Source organism: Mesitornis unicolor, unplaced genomic scaffold (assembly GCF_000695765.1).
Source record: "Mesitornis unicolor isolate BGI_N332 unplaced genomic scaffold, ASM69576v1 scaffold7122, whole genome shotgun sequence".
Lineage (NCBI taxonomy): Eukaryota > Metazoa > Chordata > Aves > Mesitornithiformes > Mesitornithidae > Mesitornis > Mesitornis unicolor.
The window spans coordinates 44889-71213 of record NW_010167039.1 but is presented as its reverse complement, the minus strand read 5'-3'; the positions used below and the strand labels follow the sequence as shown (position 1 = coordinate 71213).

General features: G+C 38.5%; 2 protein-coding genes across 2 annotated transcripts in view; one reads left to right on the top strand and one right to left on the bottom strand.

The window, feature by feature from the left end:
- Positions 1-305: 305 nt before the first annotated feature.
- Positions 306-8725, top strand: KCTD18 (potassium channel tetramerization domain containing 18; the record flags this gene model as incomplete). Its single annotated transcript, XM_010178528.1, is given in 9 exon segments — positions 306-390; positions 2135-2275; positions 2278-2342; positions 3238-3431; positions 4580-4674; positions 5121-5156; positions 5159-5219; positions 8339-8586; positions 8589-8725. Coding segments are annotated over 9 exon segments (1062 nt in total), but the record flags the coding sequence as incomplete, so codon positions are not given.
- A 6061-nt stretch (positions 8726-14786) lies between these two features.
- The window catches only part of SPATS2L (spermatogenesis associated, serine-rich 2-like), a 32848-nt gene continuing 21309 nt past the window's right edge, over positions 14787-26325 (bottom strand). The window contains exons 6-11 of the mRNA XM_010178527.1: positions 24729-24787; positions 21245-21354; positions 20613-20715; positions 17310-17530; positions 14899-16172; positions 14787-14822 (exon numbers count right to left, since the gene is read on the bottom strand). Of these exons, the coding sequence (XP_010176829.1) occupies positions 15774-16172; positions 17310-17530; positions 20613-20715; positions 21245-21354; positions 24729-24787 (892 nt within the window). The 3' untranslated portion in view covers positions 14787-14822; positions 14899-15773. The remainder of the gene's footprint in view (positions 14823-14898; positions 16173-17309; positions 17531-20612; positions 20716-21244; positions 21355-24728; positions 24788-26325) is intronic.

The following is a 26325-nucleotide window of genomic DNA, read 5'->3' as shown; positions in this document are numbered from 1 at the left end:
CCGAGTTGATTTGCTGAGGTAAATACAGAGAAACTATTTATATGGTGGACTTCAGTTAGCAATTAAGATACACTACTAACATTTGGGACTTGGTTATCTCTTACTGTATTTTCTAAGCATATAATTGGCTTATCACTTGAGAAGGTTTGCAGAAGCCTAGGTTAGCCCTATTAACCCTAAACCCTAACATGCATGGGTTTCTGGTGTGGGGGGGACTCATTTCCGGTGAGTGAAAGTAGTGTCCAGTCCAGGGCAGCTTATTAATGGCTCTTTCCGGTGTTTTTTTTGCATACTTCCGGTTTCAGAGAGGTCATGAAAGGGGACTTCCGGTTTCTGTGGAGGACTTTTCAATATGGCGCCTGGCTATAGAGGCGATGGTTTACCTTAATGGTTTGGTGTGGTGATCTCCATGGTAGTGTGGAGGACTTTCCAAAATAGCGGGTGGTCATAGAGGTGGTGACTTACCCTCATGGGGCTGTGTGGTGGTCTCTGTGGTGGTTCAGTTATCCTTGAGTGTGTGAGTTTTGTGTGTGTGGTTGTTTGCTATTGATTTTATGGTTTGATGTATCTGTGTCGTTTTCATGTGCCTGTGGTAGGGTGACTGTATTGTGGTTTATTGCATTTTTTTAATGCGTTTGATTTGTGTTTTGTTTTATATTGTGATATTTATTTTTTGTTAGGGCTTTTTTGGTTTTTATTGTTCTGTGTCTGAGTATTTTTTGTTGTACTTATTGGTTTATTGTGATTTTTTATAGTGTAGTTTTTTATTGTTTTAGGTTTTATTCAGTGTGAGTTTTTGGGTTCATTGATATGTTTTTTTAATCCCAATCTCAATCCCAATCCTAGTCCCAATCCCAATCCTAATCTCAATGTGAATCTCAATCCTAATGTGAATCTCAATCCTAATCCTGTTCTTACTGTGTTTTGTTTAACCTCCTCGTGCTGCTCTATCACTTACAAAAAACCCCTACAAAGCTGCTTAATACCCACTTCATTTGTTGCTACAAATACAAAGCGCAGCAGTACGAAAGCAATACACAGCCCAACAATACAGTACAGGTTGAAATACATAGCAAGGTCAAATAAAACACAGTACAGTGGCATACAATGCAAGACAGTCTCCACTGTCAGTCAGCACAAGTACAGAGCAAAGCAGTACAAGAGGCAATAATGCAAGAGGCAATAATCCAGTGCAATGCAAGAGTTGACGGAGTATTTGACATTTAACTTGGATCCTGTTTATGACCCCCTATATTCGCTGGAGGCATCTCAGTCTCTTTGCTCGTTACATAAGGAGATTTGGGTCTAATCTTTGTTTCAGAATACTTCATTACCCAGTAAATACTGCATTTTTCACCACCATGACTTGATACGAAAGTTTGAATAAAACTATTCATGGGTCAAATTTCACACTTGTTTGTGACTTGGAAATCCTGCCAAAGTATGTCTAGCTTAAAGATATGATGGCTGGAGAATAGTAATTCCTTGTTGTACACTTTTGACCATTTAAAATATCTGAAATGTGTAGCATTTTTATGGGCAGGGCTTTGCCAGCGTCTTTCAGTTCCAGTGAACAGCCTATTGTATCCAGGTGGGTATAACCTGGTCAGTTTCTGTAGTGCTCCTTGAGCTCAGCAGGCCAAGGAGAGAAAAGAAACAAAAAAAATACTGTGAAACTCATGCAATATTCAGGGCAGGTTCGGCTGGATGTATACTGGAGCTGATGCTACTTTTAACTCTTTTAAATTACCTAGATCCAAAATTGAAAAAATTCTCTGCAATAGTGAGAAAAGATGTATCTGCAGTTTGAATTAGAAATGCATCTAGAATTAGATTTTAGCATTTTAGGTGGAGTGCAGTACTGCTGAGGTGGTATGTTGGCATTGTCCTACGCAGATTAGTGATTTCACAGAAACTCCAAAGAAATGTTTACTGCACTAAGAATTTTATCTTCAAATAACAAATATTCCAGGGAAACAAAACAGATGTTTTGAAATAACAGAGAAAGTATACTTACTCCTCCTAAGCAAGTAAAACTAGTACAGAAATTTTACTTGATTATTTGGTAGAATGTGACGAGTCTGTCTTCACTTGCTGGAAGCAGTATTTGAAATAATTTTATTTATGTTTTCAGGAGCATGTTTAATTGATCCAGATGGAAGCCTGTTTAAATATCTTTTGGATTATCTTCATGGAGACGTTCAGAATCCTGAAGATGCACACCTTTGGGTTGCGCTGCAGGAGGAAGCAGATTATTTTGGCATCCCTTATCCATACAGTCTGACCATTTGGCCAATGAAATGGAGACATATTCTTTAAGGTCAAACACAGAGCTTAAAAAGGTCTTGATGTTTCTTGCATTTTTAAAGATGTACTCTCTAATCCACAACATTCATTAGCATCAGATATTAAAACAACAGTATCTGCAAGTTAGCACTTTTTAATCACCACATTCAATCACCAGTAAATTCAAAGTTTTAGGTTAAGAAATCCAAGAGTTGATAATGCAGTCATAGTAGTTAAGGACATCAACTTTTCCCACCACTGCAATACAGCAACAGTTTAAATTTGACTCTGTTTTAATGGAAGTCTGCTGTCAAGCTTACATGGTAGGAATGACATTATTTAGTTCCCTATTTGGCTTCAAAGTTTACTTGACCTTAGATTTGATCCCTTCAAGATGTTTGGGGTTTTTTTTCAGTTTTACAAATTAATCCTAAACCATGAAAGATAAAATGTACTTTGTCATTTTTTTTAGAAGAAGAAAGGAGAAAAGAAAATGAATATATTATTTAAAATCCCAAGGTTTGTCTGTTTTAGAATATTATAACTTAAAAGCTAACAGATTGGAAACTAACTAATATTACCAGGTATCACTGTGTTAGTCCTCACAGTTGTCTGTGTTCTCTTAGGAAGCTATTTCACATTATCCCTTATTCATTTCCTTTTGAAAAGCATAAGACACTTCTAGGCCTTTCAGTTTCTTTTAACTTTAAGGGTTTGCCATGCCTTTAAGTATTTCCATTGCCTTTCCGTGAAATTCTCCTAGTTTTATAATATTCTCTATTAACATCAGGTAAGAAATACTACACACAATTCTAGATAATCTACATCCTTGATTTACTTAAAAGAGCTCACCAGTACAATTAAGAAAACTTAAATATGGAAGCTTAATCAACTAACCCCCCCCCGTATTCTTATTAATATTCTGTATTTTGTGTTTTATGTTTTTTTCAGGCTTTGTTAGATTTTTGTGATTCTTACAGTTTAGTTTGTACCAAGCCTACTGTTTGGGTCCTGCACTATCTCATCACTTCTGGAGCAAGCTGTGAAAGTAAAATTACTGGTGTGTAGGCCACGAGAGTTGATGGGACTGATGCCATTAATAAGGACCTAGGGACGAAAATTCGTAGTAAAAGCATTTACAAAAGGTAAGATGACTGTCAAACACATGAAAGCACTATGAAGTGAGAATGAACACTCACTCATTATAATAATACCTAATTATATGTAGCATAATAGAGTATTATTGTACTATAAATCTGTGAAAGGAATAAGATTCTTTCCAGCTTTGAAAATGACTGGCTGATACAAAGATCACATTAAGCAAACAAATGAAAAAAGATAAAAACTAAGCATGGAGTACAGGAATTTCTCTGAGGGAGTCCACAAAAGGTGGCTACCATGCAGTTACCATAACTTCTCATTAAGTTTTACTTGCTATTTTAAAAATGTCTCAACCATTTAAAATTAATTCCTAATTTTGGGCGATATTCACAGTAAATACAGGGAATGAATGCCCCTCCAGAAAAAGTTCCAGAAATACTCACGAAGTTGGTTGTGAATTAACAGAATTGTATTTTTCAGTCTTCTAAGACAACTGAAATATTTAACACCAAAAAGAACTGAAGATGAAAAGAAATTGTTTCAATTCTTTAAAGGATATACGCATTTCTACTACTCTATTGGTGTATTTTTATGACAGTAATTATACATCATTGGTAGACCTGAACTTCTGAGTGTCTGAAAGCAATGTGTCTTTCTCTTGGTCCTACAGCACAGTGTCAGATGTGTGTGTACTTCACTGTGTACCTTTTGAAACCTGATTCAGATAGAGCTTTTGGTGTTTTGTCATCTTTGTAACCAAGTTGCTTATTTTCCTAAATTTAGGCTGGGAACATCAATATTTATTCCAAGAGTATTTGGACACATATTATCAGGTATCTGTCCTCCTGCTGTGTTTTCCCTTTGAATAAATGATTGCTATTTAGAAGAATAGATTTTACACCATTAATTCTGTAATTATTCTTTTATGAACATTTATTCTTTCATGACTCCCCATTTTTAGCAATAGGTGTTCACAGGCATGCAGATCATAGGAGGAGGGCTATTTAGAAACTCTTACACAAATGAAAATTAAATATAAGTAACATTTTCCTTTCTACTTTACACGACATTTATGATTAAAACCTTATAGTTAGGATTTGGTAAAAAGAATTACACATTTTCATCAGTTTTAAATTTTTAAGGGCTTAGCTAGATTTGCCACATAACTGTTACCTTTAAACAATATTTCTAGAAAAGCTGGAAATAATGTCCAATACATCTGGAGTTATTACTCAGTAGCTGAGTTCAAAAAGATGATGAATGCTTTTGATGCCTGGGAAGGGAGAGGTAGAGTATTATATATTTTCCTTTTATTTCCATAGTACTACTTTTTTGCAGAAAAATAAGAAAAATATTTGCCAATCAACTGTCATAAAGACTCTGCACGCATTTTCAGTCATTCAGTAAGTAACATGTTGTAAAATATCCCATAGTAGTGGCTATTTGGGGAAAAAAAAAGAAACTTAAGGGATGTTCCAACAAGGTGACATGAGTTGACGTGAATAAATAGACGTAGTGAGAGCCACCACATGCAAGGGGTGATAACCTGCTAGTGCTGGGCACTCCGGTGGAAGCCCTAGAAGCACACTGGCTCTAAGCAATGTTTATGCCAGCAGTTTCAAAGCTGAAATTTTGCATAATAAAATACACGCATTCATTTAGCTGGGTAGATATACATATAGTATTAACTATTATATTTCAGTTCATCAAGATGATGTCCCTTTGAAATTCAGGTGTCAGCTACTGGAGGGTGCCCCAGGAGCTGATTGAATTTGGACTCTTGAACATCCTTTGAAAGGCAGTTTGCGTCATATGGCTCCAGTTTATAAGAGGTATGCCAATCTGCATAGGTGGCTTAAAATGAAGCAGAAATATAGCACAATCTTTTTTTTAACAATTTCAGCTATGAATGTTGAGTTTTCTGTTTTTTTTCCTGTTTATGTTTTTATAATTTAAAATATAAATTTTCTTTTTTTTACATTTTAAAATATATTTTTTAATCAGAAAGCTTAACTGCAGGACTGACCTTGCTAGAAACAAATTACCTTTTTTTAGGTTGCTGAGTCTTCTATTCTGTTCTACCTCTTCAGCCTTTAAAACATCACTTTAGAGTGGGAAGGACTAATTTGAAAAAGTAGAGAGCAGTATTAGTTAAATGGATGTATAAACTTAAAATTTAACTGAAAACTTCAAAAAATTAACTGATTTTCACATGTGAGATGCCTTCCTTTTTTAGAAGGAATTTCTAGAATTTCTTCTCTGTAGTTTTACAGTGATACTTCTGACTACATCTTCATTCTCAATGCATTACCTAAAAGCAGCCTTTGCAGTTGTAGCTGTACAGTTGATCTGAGCCACCCTATAGCCACTTTGCTGCTAGATAGGAGAAGAGGATCCTGCTGGCCTTCCTTGTCCCTGGCCACGCTGTCATAGCAGCAGCAGCCACAGACCCACATCAGCACAATGATCCCACTGAAAACTCCTTCCCCACCCTCCTTCGCATTTTTGGATACCCCATTCTTTGCTTTTCATAGCTCAAATAGGAAAGACTGTGATCATTTGATCCTCGGATTGCAAAACAGCCTGCATATATTCCTGAGTGCTCCCTGATTACCATTGCTTGTTTTATGTCTCATCTTTCTGGTTTGATTTGACTTCTCTATTCTTCTGCACCCTCAAAAAACTATGTCCAGGTTGCAGCTAAAACTCCTGATGTACCACAGTGATCCTAGTGAGACATATACTGTCTTGAAATACTGTAAATGAACCTAGTTACTGATTTAGTTTAGCTATACTTCAATGCAACTATTAAAGCACCAAGTCTTTGAATGTTTAAGCTTTCACAGAATCACAGAACGTTAGGGATTGGAAGGGACCTCAAAAGATCATCTAGTCCAATCCCCCTGCCGGAGCAGGAACACCTAGATGGGGTTACACAGGAAGGCGTCCAGGCGGGTTTTGAATGTCTCCAGAGAAGGAGACTCCACAACCTCTCTGGGCAGCCTGGTCCAGTGCCCTGTTACCCTCACTGAGAAGAAGTTTCTTCTCAAATTTAAGTGGAACCTCCTGTGTTCCAGTTTGTGTCCGTTACCCCTTGTCTTATCAGTTTGTCACCGAGAAGAGCCTGGCTCCATCCTTGTGACACTCACCCTTTATATATTTATAAACATTCATGAGGTCACCACCTCTCAGTCTCCTCTTCTGCAAACTAAAGAGACCCAGCTCCCTCAGCCTTTCCACATAGGGGAGATGCTCCACTCCCTTAATCATCTTTGTAGCCCTACGCTGGACTCTCTCCAGCAGTTCCCTGTCCTTCTTGAACTGAGGGGCCCAGAACTGGACACAATATTCCAGATGCGGTCTCACCAGGGCAGAGTAGAGGGGGAGGAGAACCTCTCTCGACCTACCAACCACCCCCCTCCTGATACACCCCAGGATGCCATTGGCCTTCTTGGCCACAAGGGCACAGTGCTGGCTCATGGTCATCCTGCTGTCCACCAGGACCCCCAGGTCTCTAATAGGTCATTCCCCAATTTATACTTTCCTTTTTGTTTTGGTGGTTCTTTTGATCTAGAATGTGCAGATGCTGAGAATACCTTCTCTCCTTATGGCTCTGAGGAAAACCTCCCTGGACTCTTTAGAAGTACTAGGTTATGTGCAGGCTTTCTGCTTGAACAGCATCACCAAATACCAGTTTTATAACAGCAATAATAATAAATACTACTCTCAGATATTGTTTATTATTTCGGTATGAATCCATGTGGCATTTCACAGATCAACAGGCAAGTACCCTGAAGAATATCAGCACTTTTTGTAGTGTATCTTTTAAGCTGTTCTGTAGTGGCTCCTGCAGTTCATAGCCTGTTTACAGTACTGACCCACCAGCAAAGTTTCTTCATTCCTGACGAGCAGGCCAGTTAAAGCTACAGCTTTTCTTTTGTCAGCTCAAAATCTAGATATAATCTGATTCATACATGTTCTTTCTCCTACTACCAGGTTTTAGTAGCATTACCCCATGAAGTAGCCAGCAATACAGCAACAGTTTGACAGCTGTTGTTCTGATACATTTTTAAATGCAATGTTAATGTTCTCTCAGTTTAATTTTGTCTTCGTGTTTTTCCCCTCTGCCTCCTCATCTCTCAGAAGATTATTTTGATTTATACTTACTGATCATCCCTCTGACCTGGCCTGGCCTAGCTTTTGTTTTGTTAGGTTTCAGGTTTTCTAATGTCTTGTTCAGCTGTTTTAGTGTGACCTGGATTTCTATGGCATCATTTATTATTTCCTTGAGGAATTAAATTCTTCTAGGTGTCTGTCCACTTTTCTTTGCCAACACTGAAACCCAGAATTTGTATAGTACTCTAAAAATGCTCTCTACTTGTATCAATTAGAGTTGCCACGAGATACCATAGGCTTTCTTACACAGGTTCTTTTTTTTTAGGTTAACATTTTCTCTTGAATATTTTTTATCCATAATAATTTGTATTGAAAAAAAAAAGGATAAATATATTTCTTCTTTTTTTCTCAAATTACTTTAGTGTGGAACTTGATGTTTTGTGTTCTTGGGCAACTGGGTCTTACAGTTCTGTAGATAACTTAAAACATATAGACTAACATTCAGTGGATTTTGTATCTGATGGGATCTGTAGCATTTTAATATTTTCTTTCTGTAGCTCCTCCAGCCTTCTTTCTCACTGATTTTCACTTAGCACCATATCTGTTACAATTTTTAATGTGTAATATTACTTACACAGGTAGAAGAGATTGCTGTACATATAAAGGCAAGCCTGACTTCAGCGATGAACACTTAAAAACCATAAATGACAGTATAGCAAGCAAAAAGTAAAAGAACTTCAGATTTGTGCATGGCAGATTGTCTATTTTGGAATTACGTTATGAAAAGAACAATTTATGTACATTCATTCTTTCTTTAATTCAAGTTGTTTTACAGACAATTAATCAACTTTACTGAAGAGGAAGACTATTTACTGTGTAAAGTGAGTCCCAAGCCAATTAGATTCACAGGTCCCTCAACAGCCACCTGTGTCAAAATTAAGAATTCAGCTTCATTAAAGGTAGCTGCTTGCGGTCCTTCATGTTCTGCAGTGACTCTTACAGTGAAAGTTTGATGCTGCAGTACTTCAGTAGCTTCTGAACTGGTATTCACAACACACACATCAGTGCCTAGCAATTCCCAGGTGTCCTGGGAAGGCAGAGTGCAGACAGTGGGACACCGTGTCAAATGACATTCAAGATCACAGTATCTAGGAGGCCCATAAGCAACCATGTAGTAAAGCTGAAGCGAACTCCACCTTTTCTGGAGTATCAGCTGTGTTAGCAGAGGAAGCTTAAGAATGATAAAGTGGATGGATGCTGTTTGACTCAGCCTGATAGACTGGATAGAATCACAGAACCATTAAGGTTGGAAGTGACCTCTAAGATCATTGACTCCAACCGTCAACCTAACACCACCATGCCCACTAAACCATATCCTGAGTGCCACATCCATGTGCTTCTTGAACACCCTCAGGGATGGTGACTCCAGCACCTCTCTGAGCAGCCTGTTCCAGTGTTTGACCACTCAGTGAAGAGATTTTTCCTAATATCCAATCTAAATCTCCCCTGGCACAACTTGAGGCCATTTCCTCTTGTTCTGTCACTAGTTACATGGAAAAAGAGACCAACACCCACCTCCCTACAACCTCCTTTCAGGTGGTTGTAGACAGTGATAAGGTCTCTCCTCAGTCTCCTCCAAACCAAACAGTTACAACTACCTCAGCCACTCAGATGATGCAGCTTTGCATCATTTGAAGGGAAGAAGCATGCCTAAGGAGTATGGGTTTTTTCCATAGACCCAAGACCTGTGTACTACATTCTTAACGTGTTGTGATCTGCCACTGGGCTGAGGCTGATACAGACTTGGCATTTTGTATGGCACCACTGTGGGGGGTGTTTTCAGCAGCCGCAGGGAATCTTACATGTCTGTGATACAGCTGGCCTTCCTGTGTCCTTCCAGAGGTCCTTTCAAATGAGGGCATAACCTCACCATCTGTGCAGCAAAGTAGTGTTAACAGAGGTGCCCTGGTTTGAAGAAAGATAAAAGGACCACTCCTTTCCCCAGAGGAGTATAGAGGACACCTTGTACCTGGGTAAATTTTGGGTAATGGCACTGAAGTGAAGAGCTCCTGTATGTTTCTATCAGCAGAAAAAAGCTGAATTGGCTCACTGGTTTTAAAAAGCCGTTTTAGTTGTTTATATCAGTGAACAAATCCTGGCTTTGTTATGTGCCCTTTTGCTTACAGTTGGGTGTTGGGATATTTTTGTTAGTTTTACTACTACTTTTGCTTTTCCAGCACAGTAAATACAGCTGTCACTAAATGTTGAGAAATCCCATCACATTGTCAAAATGCAATGTTCTTAAAATTCCTGAGACTATTAGAATTACAGAAGGGTTTGCATTTCACAAGTGATCACATTTTCAGGCTTTTCTCCTAACCCCAGGGACTTGAAACATCATCTGCACAAGTAAAATCCCAAATTTTCATGTTTTTAAGGAGACGCTTTGCCACAAACACTAGGCACTGTAAAGGTGTACAGTACTGCAATTTTCTGCTCTGAGTGTTGAAGATCACCTTAATCTTTAGAATCTAAGCTACTGCTTTTTCTTAAAAATAAACCAAAAGAGCAACAATCCCAAGGCTCTTCCTATCCCACCAAAAAGTTTCACTGAAGGCAAGGATACTAACAATGTAATCTCCTATTCTTTAAGCCTACAATTCACCATTGACAATAAGTTTGTGAAGTTTGTTTTTTGTAATAATCTGAAAAGCAGTTTTTAATACTTACATTCCATGTGACTTCTACTTCACTGTTTATTAAATAGCTGAGGACTTTACCACGCATCTTTAAGTATTTTTACAATGCTTCCTAAAGCAGATTTCCTTCCTCTTCAACTTCTGATGCATTTAGAAGTTTTCCGTAAACAGAATCATTTAGGTTGAAAAAGACCCTTAGGATCAAGTCCAAGCAGCCCTAAAGCTCACAAAGGAGTCCAACATCACACTAAAGCTCACAAAAAGTATGGAATTTTGCATGTGTGCAAGAGAAAAGCTTTGAGATTAATCCTACAGGACTTTCTGAGTTTGCGCTAGCCCAGTGTTTATTTAATTATTCTGGTAGCACAGTATTTTTTGAGTAACATTCATGACATTCACATCACAGTGGCTTTAATGAGTCTTCTCTTTGTCTTAGGCATATTGGCTTGTTGCTAAAAGAAGAAAAAACAACAAAAAACCAAAAAACTCTTGAATTTCAATAGATGAAACAGGAAAGTGACTGTGGTGTTGAGGCAGAGTAAGATCAATTATTTTCTGAGGGACCTGATTTTATTTATTTATTTTTATTGGATGAGGTGCAAGCATTGTCTTTTAACTTATCTGAGTAGGTGCTTTTAGCGTGGTTTTTTTTTATACCTGTGAATCTTGCCAAGTTTCTCTTAACTAATCGACTGGTATTAAACAGTTTTATGATAACTGAATAACATTAACCTTCATGGTGACTTTCACTATAAAAACAGCTTTGCCCTTGTCTACCCAAAGCCTTTTAAAATGTGGAAGTAAACAGAATTTCATCATCATCTCTCTGTGAGGCCAATAGCTAAAAACAAAAGAAACTTGCCAGTCCAAGGACTAGTCATCCCTTGACCTGGCTAACAGACTCTGGGTTTCGAGGCCTAGAACAAGGAGCAGAAATTCTGCAAGTCTGAGTTTCCTGCAGGTTGAAACTTTCCTCAGAACTGTACGTTCCCAAGTTTCTTGAAAGTCTGCAGTTTTCTTAATATTTCACTTGTCCAACTCAACTAATGAAGTAGCAGCTGGTCCTGCATCTGCACTGGTAAACTACAATACATCGTATGTACATACTGGATAGTTTGACTGGGGAAACCACTGATGGTGAGCTACAGTTTTAGAGCTGGGATCAGATGCATTGCCAAATGCTGTGACAATGGTTTACTTTGTACCTTTGTAAAATTATTCATTATAGAAGAGAACATGTTCAGAAAGTTACTCTAATTTGCTAATCTAATGATTACTAGTATCTAACAGCTGCACTGTAAAGGCTGACATATGTATCATGTGGTAGCCTGATGCATTTAATTTTTTTCTCAAAATGCTGTCAATTTTCCAGTTGCTTAGTTCTCCCTTTCACACTACTGTCTTTCCAAACCATCAATGATATGGCATCATGTGGGTTAAAGAGACAAAAAAAAATATGATTCCAAGTTAAATTTCTAGAAAATTACTCTTCTGTGACTACACATGAGCTTGTGATGCAGAGGGCCTATTATCACCAAGATGTGATTCAAACAGATGTAATTCTATCTGTACATTTCAGAGCATGGAGAACTCATTTGTACTTGATGTAAGCAAGCAGACATTATTTCATGTGATAGGCACATGTTACCAGAGATCCTCAGGGAGAGTTTTCATCAGGCTTGTTTTTAGCTGAAAAGCCATGGAAATACCAAAGCTACCTCTTTTTTTTTTTTGCTTTCAGATTGTTCCAGTTATTTCCCTACCAGCTCTTCCACAGCATAAAAGTACTCTTTTAAACCAGCTTACATAAACTGCTTAGATAATAAACATTATGCAGTTCAAATCTTACTGTGGCTAAAAAGAAATACTAACATTACCCAGGAGTACGCAGATGCCATCTACTTAGTTCCTCCCGATCCACAAAGGACAAATTCTCACCTGATAAAAACAGGAGGCCAGTTGCGCCACCGAAAACTTGGGAGTGAAGTTGAGCGTCCCTTAGCTGCAGTTATAAAGTGTGGTTAGAAGTAAAGCTGCAAATACTCTGTGCTAATAAAGCCCCACAAAAACCAAGATTAATTTTGTACAACAGCTTTTAATAAAATGTTAAGCACTAGAAGCATGTAAGGCTGATGTTACAGATCTCTGCCTATTTCTGAGCTTTTGGGTAACTCACATATTTTTTTTCTTGCAAAAAAAAATCTGGCTGTTTATACCAGAACTGATCATTCTTGGCTGAAAATTACTTTGCAAATACATGAGGTCACATCATCAGCTGTGTAGCATGTCCTGAGCTTGCATCAAGTATTTGGCCCTTTTCAAAGTTGCCCCTTTCCTGTATCTATGCATCCATCTATTCACTCATTCTAGTCTCCGGTACAACATACATGAACATCTATAGCTGTATTGTCTCAAATTTCTATTATATCCATGGGTAACTGGCAATGCTCCTGGAACTTGAGACCTGTGGATCCCATGGTACATCCGCTGCAGTCCCAAGGAAGGATGCAGCTGATTTATAAAATTTTGATGCAGCCCAGTCACTACATGGGGAAGCAGACTCACAATAAGAACTGCCATCCATACAAGTTCACACCAGATTTCCCCCTGCAAAAACAGGGTCAAGAAAAGTGCTTCAAGCCACAAGATCAGTGTTTCCCTTTTGCAATTATTAGTTTCTCTTTCAGGATGACATTTTCAAACATGTCAAGTGATGATTTTTTTTCACCTTTTTTTTTTTTCCAAACACGTCTAAATCATTTAAGTTTTCCAAATAGCTCAGCTATGTTGCTTTCTATTTTCAGTTTCCCAACTTGTATTTGATCCTTTATTTTGCTGAGTTCTGCCCTTACTCTCAGTTTATTCTTACACAGAAGATAAATAGGTCAAATCAGCTTTAAAATCCTGCCCTTTAAGGTGTTTCCACTTTCAAGAGAGTGTCAAAAGTGCAGTGGGAATTCCACCTTTGTGTTAGAGTGATGCCAAACAGCTGTGTCTGCTTTGCAAATGGAGGGCACTTTTAAAAAGACTGGCTGGCCCTGTCCTGCCCTTAATTCCCCTACTGACCTCTGTACACATCCCTTACTTAAAAAGAAGAATCACAGAGAGCTCGCTCTGTAATTAGAAGATAAAAGGAGTTGTGTTGAGGATGGGCCCAAGAGCATTTGATTACTTACAAGTATTGCGAACAGCCAAACACTCCTAGAAATTGGCAGATGTAATTTCAAGCATACAGAAAAACAAGAAATGAAAGATGAAGAGATACCACTCTGACACAGCTATACTTCAGAGCACAGCCATGTAATGCAGTTAAAATGTGTGTTGCAGTATTAAACAACACTTAGTGTGCTAAGACGAACTAGCCCTCTCCCTAGCCCACTCAAATCCATGCTTGCATCTCTCATTAAAGAAAATGTGCTTGCATCCCAGTCTGAAGAGAAATGCTGTCTCTCACCTGTTCGTCCTGGGTCTGTCACATACTGAGCCTCCAGCACATCAAAGTTAGCTAGTACTGAAGACTGCAAAGTGGTCCTGTTCTCCTGAGTTATGACCTATGTTACAGATTTTATTTATTTGCAGAAACCTGCTTGTAAGGAAGATGACTTATGGAATAAAGTAACTTTCAATAATCCTCTCAAGTGGAGAATCTATCAGGAAGAAGTAAAAGTCAGTATAGAGTTAAGATTTTCCTCTTTTTAGGAGGGGTTACAAGGAGAGATATAAGTAAGTTTCACAAAGTATGTGACAAATTTTGAAAAGCTACCTATTTGATGGGTCTGTATAATACAGATCCTGGAATTTCAGTTTACTCAAAACATTCAGCTTAAAAGCATGGTATGTAATTAACTAGGACAGAAGCAGTGCTTGCAATGCTAAGAAAGCCAGTGTTTACCTATGCATGTTTATCACCAGTCTTCCAGATAAAGATGACTTCATTGCCTTTCAGGCAAATAATTTGTTTTACCAATATTCACATGTGGAAAACTGTATACAGATACCGAGAAATGAAACTAATCAAAATCACCCGTAAGAAATGCATCTCACTACACTTTGAGATCATTTTTCAAGGGCCACACAGAAAAAGCAAAAGAGTCAGTACTGAGGAAGCGTTCAGTTGGCTGACAGAAAATAAGCAGGGGAAAATGGCAAAAAGCAAAAGCAAACAATAACCTAGGAATAAACTTTTAAAGATACTCAAGTGTCATGCTCTTACTGACCTCAGTAGAAAATAAACCCTTTCACACATTTCTGATTCTGACCTTTAGGCAGCTAGTTCACTTGATGCCAGATCTGAATTCTGACACCTTACCATGTTAAATAGTAATGTATATTGAAAGTGTGTCCAAGATGGATGTGGCTCTCACGAGAAGGTTCTGTTTTGTACACTTGTGGCACCAGAATCTAGCTAAAACCAAAAGCCCAGTCCAATCCAAACTCAGCTGAAAGCCTCCCACTGATACCAGCTGAATTAAGCAAATACAATTTTAATAAGATCAACAAAGGTTACGCACTGCAAAGTGGCAAACACCACAATATTTTAGAAATAAGATTTTAATTTTTTGCAAGAAATAGGTTTTCTGAATTACAGAATCAGAACATTAAGAATAAGTAAGATTTTTACTTTAATAGAAAACTCTGAACGATGTAATATCTGCTCAAATATGTACCTCCACATTCTGCTGCATGTTGCTGTAACATTTATAGCTCTTGTTCTGGACAGATGGTTCCTACAGCAAAAATATAGAAAAATAATTTGGATTCAAGTCTAGAACACCTGCAACTTTTCATATGCAAAAAAAATAAATCCAACTAGTCATAGAAGAGTAATAGGCTGATAAGGATGGAGAATAGGGCTGTGTATCTGAATAGCCATGACTATATATACATTTCAAACTCAAGAAATGACCATTTTTCCTCAGCCTCATAAAAATAGTTTGTCAACGAAAAATACCAATATGTAATACATCTAATACAATTTATACTTGATTTTAAAGATCTCAGATTATGGAATAATAAGCTAAAATCAAATGTACTGCTTTTTCAAATGTTCTTATATATAACAGTACTCTGTGTATACAGTGTGCATGCATGTATGTGTATACATGCACAGAAAGAAAGAGGTGTGTAAGATTCGCAGAAAAATTCTACAGGATTATCTGATCTCATTGCAGACCACAGCATACAGACTTCCCAGGATCCTTCTAATATAGGCTGCTCTAAAAAACAATAATGTTGACTGGTATAACCACATATCTACAATGTGTCTTTTGTTATTATGTATTTAACTATAAATTTATTTTTCCAATCTAGATTTCATTTTTCTAAGTAGTAAATGCTGCTTTGGTAAGATTCTGTACTGTCATGACAAAATAACTGTGAATGTATTGGGCAAAGCCTTGAAAGTATGACTTAATTTTGATAATTAGTAAGTAATAAAGATACCAACAAGTTTTAAGCAGCAACAGATTTAAAATGACTATGTTCTGACTTATTTTCTTCACCAACAAGCATCTTGAGCAAGAAACTAAAATGAAGAGAATAAATTTTTCTGCCTGCCATCACCGTGACACTTTAAGCCACCAAAGTCACAGCTGGCACTGAAAGAACAGTAGCATCAGCAGAGACCTCCATCCTTGCAGGACATAAATTGCATTGCGACACCCTGCCAACACTGCCTTGGAAAGGCCTGTGGTCTGCAGTGTCTGGTGTGTGGTGCTTCCGTCGGGTCTTTTCTGAATGTGTCGGATTCTCTGTGGTCCTTGTAGTCGTGGACTGCTCTTGATTTTTCATAGCTCCTTTATTTTTAGATCTGAAGTTGTTATGCTGCTGTCTTCTGTGTTCAGACCTGGAACCACTCTTTACATTATTTTGATCTGCCTCATTACTAGCACCTTGTGACTTAAGAGATCCATTGAGCCGGATGTTTTGCTGCTGTGGGTTGAATCTTCGTCTCTGGTGAGAAGGCCCATTCTACTCACAAAGAAATTGGGTAACTGTTAGGTTATTTGAATCCTTCCAACAGGACAAAAAAATACAGCAATCAGAATTAACAAAAACTGTAGAATAAAATTTTCAGTGTAACTAGGAGAGGGAAAACACTAGACAGTTTTGACTTGCTGGAGCTCTCTATTTATAACACTTAAAAACTGAACTATGAGTAACATGCTACATCCGAGTAGCTGGGAAATACAGATGGCAGGATCACCACTGATACCAAATTAAAATCTGCCATTATTCAAGAGAATACAGAAAAAGGTATGAAATACTAGACATCTCAACAGCAGCTGTTGAGAAGCACTGAAGACTTGACACTGACCAATTTTTTCTAAAATCAAGAGAATGCTTTTCCTAGTCAAGTATTATATAAATACTACAGAGTAAGACTGCAGGAAGAACAGAAATTCACATGTAAATCAAAGTCAAGTTAAGAATCTACATGGTGGGATTGATGTCCTCTGTGGTATCTTGCTCAGAGGAAGCTTTGATCCTTAGTGGGAAGTGGCTGAATTGCTTTATTGCATGACTGCCAGGACGTGCACTGACATTATGTCATGCTCCTACCATTCCCTTCAGGCACCTGCTTGAGCCTAAAATCCCTACTGGGACAAAACTCAGACCAACTTCAGTGGCAGCTTTACCTAAGCACAACAGTACAAGGACATTCTAAGGTGCTCTTATAATGAGACAGCTATCAATATAGCACAATACCGTAAGCTGTATTATACAGCTTCTGAAATAACATGCTTTTAAACCTGGCAGGATTCCACTTTCAAAGTCTATCTAATAATCATGCTTCAAGAGCACATCAACTGATCATTAGTCAAGCATCAGGGATAAATGCTGCTCCATTGTAGCGTATAGGGCAATTAGCTATTATGGAGGGTTTTCCTTTTTTTCAGACTATTAACTGCCACAAATCACTCCTGAACATCAGCAGCAGTCTTTGCTGTGAAAATGAAGCTAGGAAACATATACTTGCATATTTTCAAAAATTATTAATTAAATATATGGACTGCAAACCCGTATTTGATTTTGTATTAACAACCTGCAATGCTGCATGTTTTTCTGAAGTTTTTGGAACAGTTTAGTTCATAACTGATTTCGTACCTGCTTATTTGTTGGGATTCCTTGGGAAGAAGAGTCTGGAGGATTGGAGGAAAGATGACTCTGTACTTTAGTGCTGGCTGTTTTATTATCAGAGTTCTTGGTGTTACTGGAGGACTTTCGGGTGTGCATAGTTTGCTTGCCAGTTGTTGCATGTGAGGTCATTGAAGACAGCACTGAACTACATGGTGTTCTTGAGGAATAGTTGTTCTTTGGGTGAGAAACTGTAAAGAAGTATTGTGTGTTATCAGTTAAACAATCAAAATCTAAACATAAGGCTGTATTCTTACCCTGCTTACAGCTAACTTTAGTAGCATCGTTCTAGCCTTACTATAGATAATGAAGTAAGCTAGATTACTAGGGTCAGAATTAGGCCATAGCATTTTACTGCCATGAAACTGCTTCTGGAGCCAAAAGAGCCAATGTGGTGGAACTGCACTAAAACTGGAAGAAGCCTAGCAAAAGGCCAGGCTTTGGTTACCCAAGAAACCTTTTCAAAATTCCTCGCACCTACTGGTTTGCTTGTGAACCTTTAACCAGTTGAGCTGAACACAACTGCTGTCAGGACTTGCCCCACACACTGCTGTCCTATCAATAATGCTCCTCACGGGAGTCTTCAGGCAGCAAAGGAAGGAACATGGGAAGGAAGTGAGTGGTGTGCCAGTACCTCTCTTGACTGCTTGAGGTCAAAGAAAGTTGTGCCTGCAGACACAACAGACCAAATTTGATTCCAAATTATTCTTTGATCATGGAAGGGTGAAGGGGCTGATGTTTGCTGTCTATATATGTACTAGCTACAACACAGGTAACAGACATGAAAGCTTTCATGTCTTTTAGTGTGTCTAAATATTTTTTAAGAAGAAGAAAAAAAAAAAAGAAGTCTAGTGCCTGTTGCTCATGCCTCTCTAAGGAGGTGGTTAAGAAAGGTTCTTCTGTACACCATAGATAAGGAGGAAAAATAAATGCAGTGCATTAATCCACTTCATGTAGATCATGGCAGTCAGCATCACCAGAACCACTATTGCTCACCTCAGTATATTCTTGCTCCCTACTTCTCTGTGCTTTGAGACTCCTCATTTCTTAACCACTTCCATGTCTGGACATGAAGTGCACCAAACAAATCCTTGATTACTACCTCTCTGCATTTCGACAAGCTCTTCAAGCTGCCTGCTTCTGTGCAATGGCCCCTAAGCAGTCTCAAAGAGGACTCTGAGGCTATGGAAGTAAAGCTCTTGATCTTAATTTGCTATTCTGATTTTTCTGATTATGGAATTTTCCTATATCCTTCTGGTACTGATGAAAACCCAGAGGCTCACTTCAGTGAGACGCCTGTTGTTTTATCTAGGAGGTACTTCTATTTTTCCACTTTTAGTACAGAGAAAGATGTGGAATAATTTCAGCAACAGAGCATCATCTGTTTTTTGAGGTTCTTATTTACTTATGCCAACATCAGCTATTTCTCCCACTAGCTGTCCTCTTTGGAAAAACAATGCAATGATCTGCACAATGAACTACATTTTCTGTCCTAGGTTCACTGAGGCCGACTCTCACTGAATTCTCCTGCTCTCTCTTGTCTAAAACAGACTGCTGCACATGAAACCCCATATAAAAAAATCCAACTGCTTGCAATAAAAATGCATTTTTAACAAAAAGATGTGCAAGAAAGGGATACAACCCACCATGAAGCATTCTAGATATACGTCAGCCCAATTATTTTTGTTTCTTCCTGTCCTTCATTGAGAGTGTATGCTGCTTACCTTCTCATGCTAGAACATGCCTGCCTTCACACAAGCTCTGCGGTTTTGGTTACTGCTTTTGCTCAAGCCCTCAACAGCGGCTGTTCTTAGCTGTAGGCCTGGTATAATTTCTGAGGGGTATTTGCAACTCCTAGCAAGGTATGGGCCTAATTGTGAGATGCTCCAAACAGAAACATCTTTTGCACCATAGAGCTCTTATCAAAGACATACCAAGAGCATGAGCTGCTCATCCAAGGTCACTGAGGGCAGGTTAGAGCAGGGTTCTTCATGCAGCCAGTGCACTATCAGTCATTTGTAAGATGGCACTGCTTCCCTGCTAATAGCTGTTCTTTTCACTTCACTGACCTGATTTCAACAGGTCTGCATCAAACTATGCTTAAGTAATGCTTTATTGAAATGAGGTATAAATAATTAACTTGCAGAATTAACTGCAGCTGGAAGTTATTTAGCAAAGTAGTTCAATGAGTTTAAAAACAAAGTCTGTGATTGTATCAGTAGCAGCTGTGGTTATATTTGTCAGGCTAATCTTTATAGAATTTTCAATCTCTTAAGTTTCAGGGTATGAGATAGGGTCTATGAGGTGACTGTGAACAATTAGATGCATTACTGGGAAGCTAAGGCCTTCCTTTGAAACATTCTGGGTTGGCTTCAATGAGAGACAGAATACGGGGTTAGATGGTTCTTCAAAGTGTTCTGCAAAAGCAATTCTCATGGTCTAATGAATTAAACTGACCTCAGCTGTGCAGTCAGAAGATCGCACTGGCAGACGGTGTGGTATTTTTTCTTTTTTCCATTTCTAGTAACTCCTTCAAAATTAATTATTTTTCTTCCTGAAATTGTTTTACTTCTGCCAAGATGCACTAGTTCAGTATTGTGTTAACTGTTTTTCTCCTGAGTGATGATACTGATGGGATATCATGGGACATGGCAACATGTGAGTCAAAGCATTTACTTTTTTGGGGAAAAAAAAAAGCATGACAAAGATAGGAACAGGCTATCTTGTATTTTGCAACAGAGACATGTTTAATTAGAGCAGATGAATTTCCAAGCAGAAGGGCAGTTGATTTGGAAATGGGAACATGTGGAACTACCCTTAGCTCCTGAAAACCCCAGTGAATACTGTTACAAAGCTGAGGAGTTACTTCCTAGCAGAAGAGATCTGAATGAGTCTCACAACAGTATGCTCAAACAGAGAAGCTTCTGATTTACTAGTTATACAGAAGTTACTGAGTTTGAGTGTCCTTCAGAGCTGACTATTATTTCAACTTGGAAATCCTGTTTAGATGGAAAATTCCAATGGATCTGAGTAATACCTGGAAATCTCTGATGAAGAGGACACTGCACACAAACAGATGGACTGTGCAGCACATGTACAGTGAGTCTTAACATATTACATACTGCAAAGTTGACTTATGTGTGTTCAGCAAGCCTGCTGCCTCCAGATGTACCATTCACGGCAGGCTTGCTGCGCAAGCACACACAGGAATTTCCTGCACAGGTATGTGCAACACCATGTTCTGATTTGGTGTGAGAAGTCACCAGCACTTACTTTCTCCGCAGAGCTGAATTTGGGTCTTCAGCTGTTCTGTGTCACAGGAAAATCGGGCCGACCTGCCCAGCTCTTCATCATATTTCCGTTCACTCACAAAGTGCTGCAAAAATACAGACAAGTTAACAGTGACTTGCATTCTGAGCAAGAGACTATATGGATGGTACAGAAACCAAACAATACTTAAGTTCACTTTAAGCTCAGCAAACTCTTGACCCTGCTCTGTACACAGGATCTCTACGCAGAACCGAGCATTTTCCCATCCTTACCAAATTACATATCCCACAGTCCAGTGATGGGTGGATCACTCCTACACTTTTCATTGGAGTACATGTGTTTGATCACTGAACCTGAAGCTATCAGGTTTACTTGTTAACTAGGTCTGGTAAATTATACACAAACAGCAGAACTCCCAACAGCTCCACTTATGAAGGGATAATTTACACTTCTCAGAGTGTCTGTACACTGCTCAGATGTGCTATAATGCTTTAAGAAGGTATGCTTTCCCCATGGAAAACTAGTTACCCTTTGGCCCATACCAGGAATGAACAGCCTGGGCGTGTTAACATGACAGCTCTTTCTTGGCTTTTATGCAAACAGCTGAAATACCCAAGCAGAAGCGAATGCCTGACCTTAATTTCAGCCCTGAGTTCAGACAGTTGTGCTTCAGCCATCTGACTGGCTAGGTCTGTCAGTCTCTTCAGCTCCTCAGCTTTCTTCTGCCGAGCAGTCAGGATTTCCACTGCCAAATACCAATAGTCAATAATTAATGCTAGGAATGTAAATTGCTCTGTAATTCATTACTCTTTGGGCATCAACACTGTACATCACATGTGAGACACACACAGACATCTCGGACCCTCAACTTCAAATATGCAGCTTGCAGAGACTAAGTCAATCAGTGCATTTAACTGAACTGCCTGACACTGAAGATCTGGAAATGGGATAGCTGTCAGAAAAACAGAGTTTAACCAATCCTTCAACATTTAGACAAATAGGGGCAAAAACATATTGTTTTGAGTTTTCCAGTGCTTTATTTCTAAGCACAAAATCAGGGAGCAATCAGGGAGCCTTCCATGGTGACATGGAAAGAAGCATGACATTGAGTCAACAGCCTGTTTCTGAAGACACACTATATTTTATTTACATACGGGCATTTCAGTTCCTCTGAAAAAATCTGTTCATATTTCCTTTACATTAAAATCACTGGCATTGCAATTTTTCTTTCAAGTACAGAATCTACACAGTTGCCATTTCTACAGCAAAGCAGAACAAAGGCCAACAATCTTTATGGAAAAACACTAAATATTCACTACTGCCTGTCTTGTATACTTTATGGAAGGGGTGAATAGTTATGTCCTTATAGGAAAAGATTAACCATGAATCACAAAGCAATGGCCCACTTACATGCAGGATGACATGACATATCAATTTTAATGGAAAATTAAATATATGCAAACTCTATTACCTACATGGTGACTCAATGTGAAAGCAGCAAGTGATTAACTGGCTAGTGGGATCAGCACTTATGGCAGAGAGGAAAGATAGTATCTAAATGTAAAATAATAACAATCATAGTCTTATGACTACAGGCAGAGTGAATGGTAGTTGTAAACTACCCTAAGGCCACACACTCAATTACAGCTGTGGAGACTTTGGCTTCCTTGCCTTCTTTTGACACAAATTTCCAGAGCAGACTTGGCAAGTCACCTAACCAGCTCATACTTTGCAATGACAATTTTTAGGTGAGAATTAATGATATTTCACAGAGAGTTTGTTTCTTAACCCTTTATCATTTATTGAATCAGATGGCACTATCTTTTGAAAGTATCATAGAATGGTTTGGGTTGGAAGGGGCCTTTAAAGCTCATCTAGTCCAACCTCCCCCTGCAATGAGCACGGACATCTTTAGCTAGATCAGGTTGCTCAGAGACCTGTCCAACCTGACCTTGAATGTCTCCAGGGATGGGGCACCCATCACTTCTCTGGACAACCTGTTCCAATGTTTCACCAAGTACAGCATGGTCCAGCAGGCACAGGGAGACAGAGGTGTGGCTACACAGCTGTGTGGGAGCTACCAAACCATAGGATAGAGGAGTGTGCATCACGCAGGGCAGGAAAGGCAGAGGGTGGGCAGAGTTACTTTAGCCCTACTGGTAAATCCATGCCTACATTATTAGTTATGCTAAGAACAGGTGTGTATCAAACTCTCTAACTGATCTTTTAATTTCATTTTTGTGGAATATGGCCTATGAGTCTGAGAAACTTATCAGATTAATTAAATGGATTGTAGCTGTTTTTCTTAACCCATTATTCAACAGTTCTGCTTCACTGCTTACTCTAGGTAATGCTAATATTGTTTCTCCCTAGGGTCAGCATCCCCTTTGCTGAAGTGACTGTCCAAACTATACGATCTCATCTCATACTGGCAATTAGCTCTGCATGAGATGCCAGCCAAATACCCATTTATAAAAAACCCCCTGAAATTACCATATTTGGAAATTTTCCCAGTATTGACAGCAAGAGTAAGATTACCCACTGTAAAATAGTCCTCCAGTGCAGCAAAGAGATGTGAAAATAAATAATAATGTAAATCTTCGTTAACATGTTACAATCCTATAACAATTTTCTGCCTAAAGTTCTGAAGGCACTTCACAAGCCTACCACAGCCTGGGGAGACAGCCGAAACTATGCTATTAAAGACACTATTAAACTACAGGGGCCATCCAGTATCACATCTGGAGTCAGCACGAAAGCAGGGAAATAGAACCTGCTGTGTGCAATTGCAGCACTTTGCATGCCTGTAGATAAGAATTAGGTTTACTTTCCACAAAAATTACTACTATACCTGGCCAAGATTACTGAAGGGGCTCTATGATACCATCAGCCCTGGATGGTGGATTTCCAAAATGTGTTTTTGTATATGCAGTTAAGGCTTAGATCCATGTCTGCTGAAATCAATGGGAATTTTAACATTGGTTTTCCTGGGAGTGCGTGCATGCTCTATAGTTGATTATGGCTACGTGGTCTCTGCAGGTAACCAAAAAGCTGCTGATATGTTTCTATCCACAACTCCTCCCCAGAAAAACACAGAACTCCAAATCCACATCTGTTTCATGCTGGTGCTAGAAAAGTTAGCATAGAAAATTCCAAATACAAACTAATGCCAATCTTTTCTGTAACAACTCATACCTTTAGATTCCACACATATACAACTGCAAGAGACTTAGTTAGCAATGGAGGATTTAATTATTTTTATTTTAAATAAAAATTTAACTAGTATACATTTGTGAACCAAGTGAGAGTTCTAAATGCAAATGAAGCATTCAAGAATGTTACATGTATTTCTGACCCTTCTTGAAAGGACCTCAAATTCACAAATCAATAAAAAGATTATATGCATACACAGCAGTGATATTTTCATCTGCCAGGCAACATATCATTCTAGCAATACTTTGATTATTCTTCAGTTTCTTACTTAGTGCTCTCTATTGAAACACATTCCCTTGATCACTGGACCACACATAGCCTATCTCAGATGGGGTATAAGACAGATATTGTGGCATCCTAATACTTCATTTTGTTTTGCCACCCCCCCAAACCAGAATACATATCTTACCTATGCAAAACACAGAGACAACATGAAAGCTTGGAATCAGCTCAACTCCCATGGATTATTAAGAAAACAGATTCCAGTAAATATCTGGTTTTAATTTTTTTTATTGTTCTAATTCATAAGCTTGATCACTATCCCTTAAATCTATGCAAGACCACACAATAACCTACTCCCTTAGGAATTTCATAGAAATAAGAAAAAAAAAGTAGTCAAAAAGCACTGATAAGTAAGCAGAAAGATTAAATAATTTAAATCTAACTTTATGTGAACTTTTAGTTTATCTTAATTTCATAATATTGAAATGTTGATGCATAATCCTTATAGATAGAAACTATACCGAAACTATCCCAGAACGTCAAAAACTTATTTAATTGTATACATATGCAATGAAAGATGCTAGAACGCTTCTAACCAAATTTATGTACTGTGTAATTTTCTGCCAAACAAAACAAATGTTTTCATGACTACTCCAAAAGTTCCCTGTGTGTTTTTTTACTTACTGGCTTCTTCTTTAACTTTATCAATTTCTGCCATTAATGACACTTCTTTGTCTACGATGCTAAAAAAAAGGGAAAAAAAGAAAGAAAAAAACCACAATTTAATCCATGCTAGAACTCCATCAAAAGAAAAAGCTGTAAATGCACAAAGACTTCAGACCTTAATTATGGACAGTTGTGAAATTAAAAGGACTTGAAAATGAATGCTGCAGAAACAGCTAGGCAAACTGACTAGAAAAAAATAAGTGATAACCAGTGTATGCTGATTTATGCAAACATCTCACTGGCCTGTCCATGTGTCTGTGTTGATGTGGAAGTCACTCTGATTTACCTCTTCAGCACTGCCCAGTCACAGCAGTCCTCAAATGACTAAAGAGTTTCTTTCCTAATTAAGCCAGATATACCATTGCTGCTAATATAGCTTAGGTCTCAGTGCAATACTAAGAATAAAACAGAATTAAAGCTGTGTGAAAAGAGGTCCTTCTCTTCCTTAAACAGAGATACTCTTGCAAAATATGTCAGGGTAAACAAGAAGATAATTTTTGATGTAAATAAGTATTAATGTATCTCCATAATACAGGTCATCTTCCTTGCCCTCCATTTTTCCAGGACTGGAAAGGTGGTGTTCTACTTTACCTGGCCTTCCTAAAGGTCTCACATGCTTCTCCTTTCCCAGATCTCTGGTGTGCAATCCCTGGTTGTGCTTTTAAGCTGTCAAAGTGCCAACTGATCAGGTGGGTCTACTGCGAGCAGGCAGTGGGTCTGGTAAAATGTTCACACCATCAACACAGTGACACTGTTCAGCGATGTTAACAGCACTGCAGAATGCTCTCCAGTAGATAGTGCTCTGGTGTGCTACTCCATTTTCCCTTCGCTAGGTTATTCTTAGTCATGTTCACATTTAATAAACACCACCAATGTTAATGTTTATGTTTGTGTGAGTAAACTTAAGCAGCAGGGGGGAAATCGCAAAAAGTAGGTCCAACACCAGGAGTAAATCCAGGCACACACTGAAGAGAAGAGTGGAGTTCTCAACTACTGCAGTAAAATCATCCTTAAATGTAAGCTTTTATACCCAGTGAAGACACATAATTCAATGTGTACTAGCTTTCATCAGAAGGAAGGCAGCATAGAAAACTCAGGAACACAATGTTTGTCTAGAGTGCCCCTAGCAAGAAAGGAAAGATCCTATGGAGTTCATAGGGCAGCAATCAAAGACAGAAGGCTCACAGAGGAGAGGAGAACTGATGGGTTGTTAACTAAACCAGGGAAAGATAAGTGAGTGGGAAGCATGGGGAACACATGGCAGATAGACAGCTGGCTCAACCAGAAGTTTACCAGCTAGAACATGTTCAAGTGCCATGCAGCCTTCCTTGGTAACCAAGCTCACACAGGAGGTTTGCCACAGAGGTTCTGCAGAATCCTACCCTTGGGTTTTACTAGTCAACCATGCCAGAGGAGGAGAGGCTACTGCCTTCACACCGCTTCTCAAGAGCCAACAAAAGGGACAATAAAATTACAGCTTAACACATTTTTCTGTTTCATATGTATAAACAAGACTAAAAATATTGTTTTGGCCTGCCACATCAATTTAGCGTGA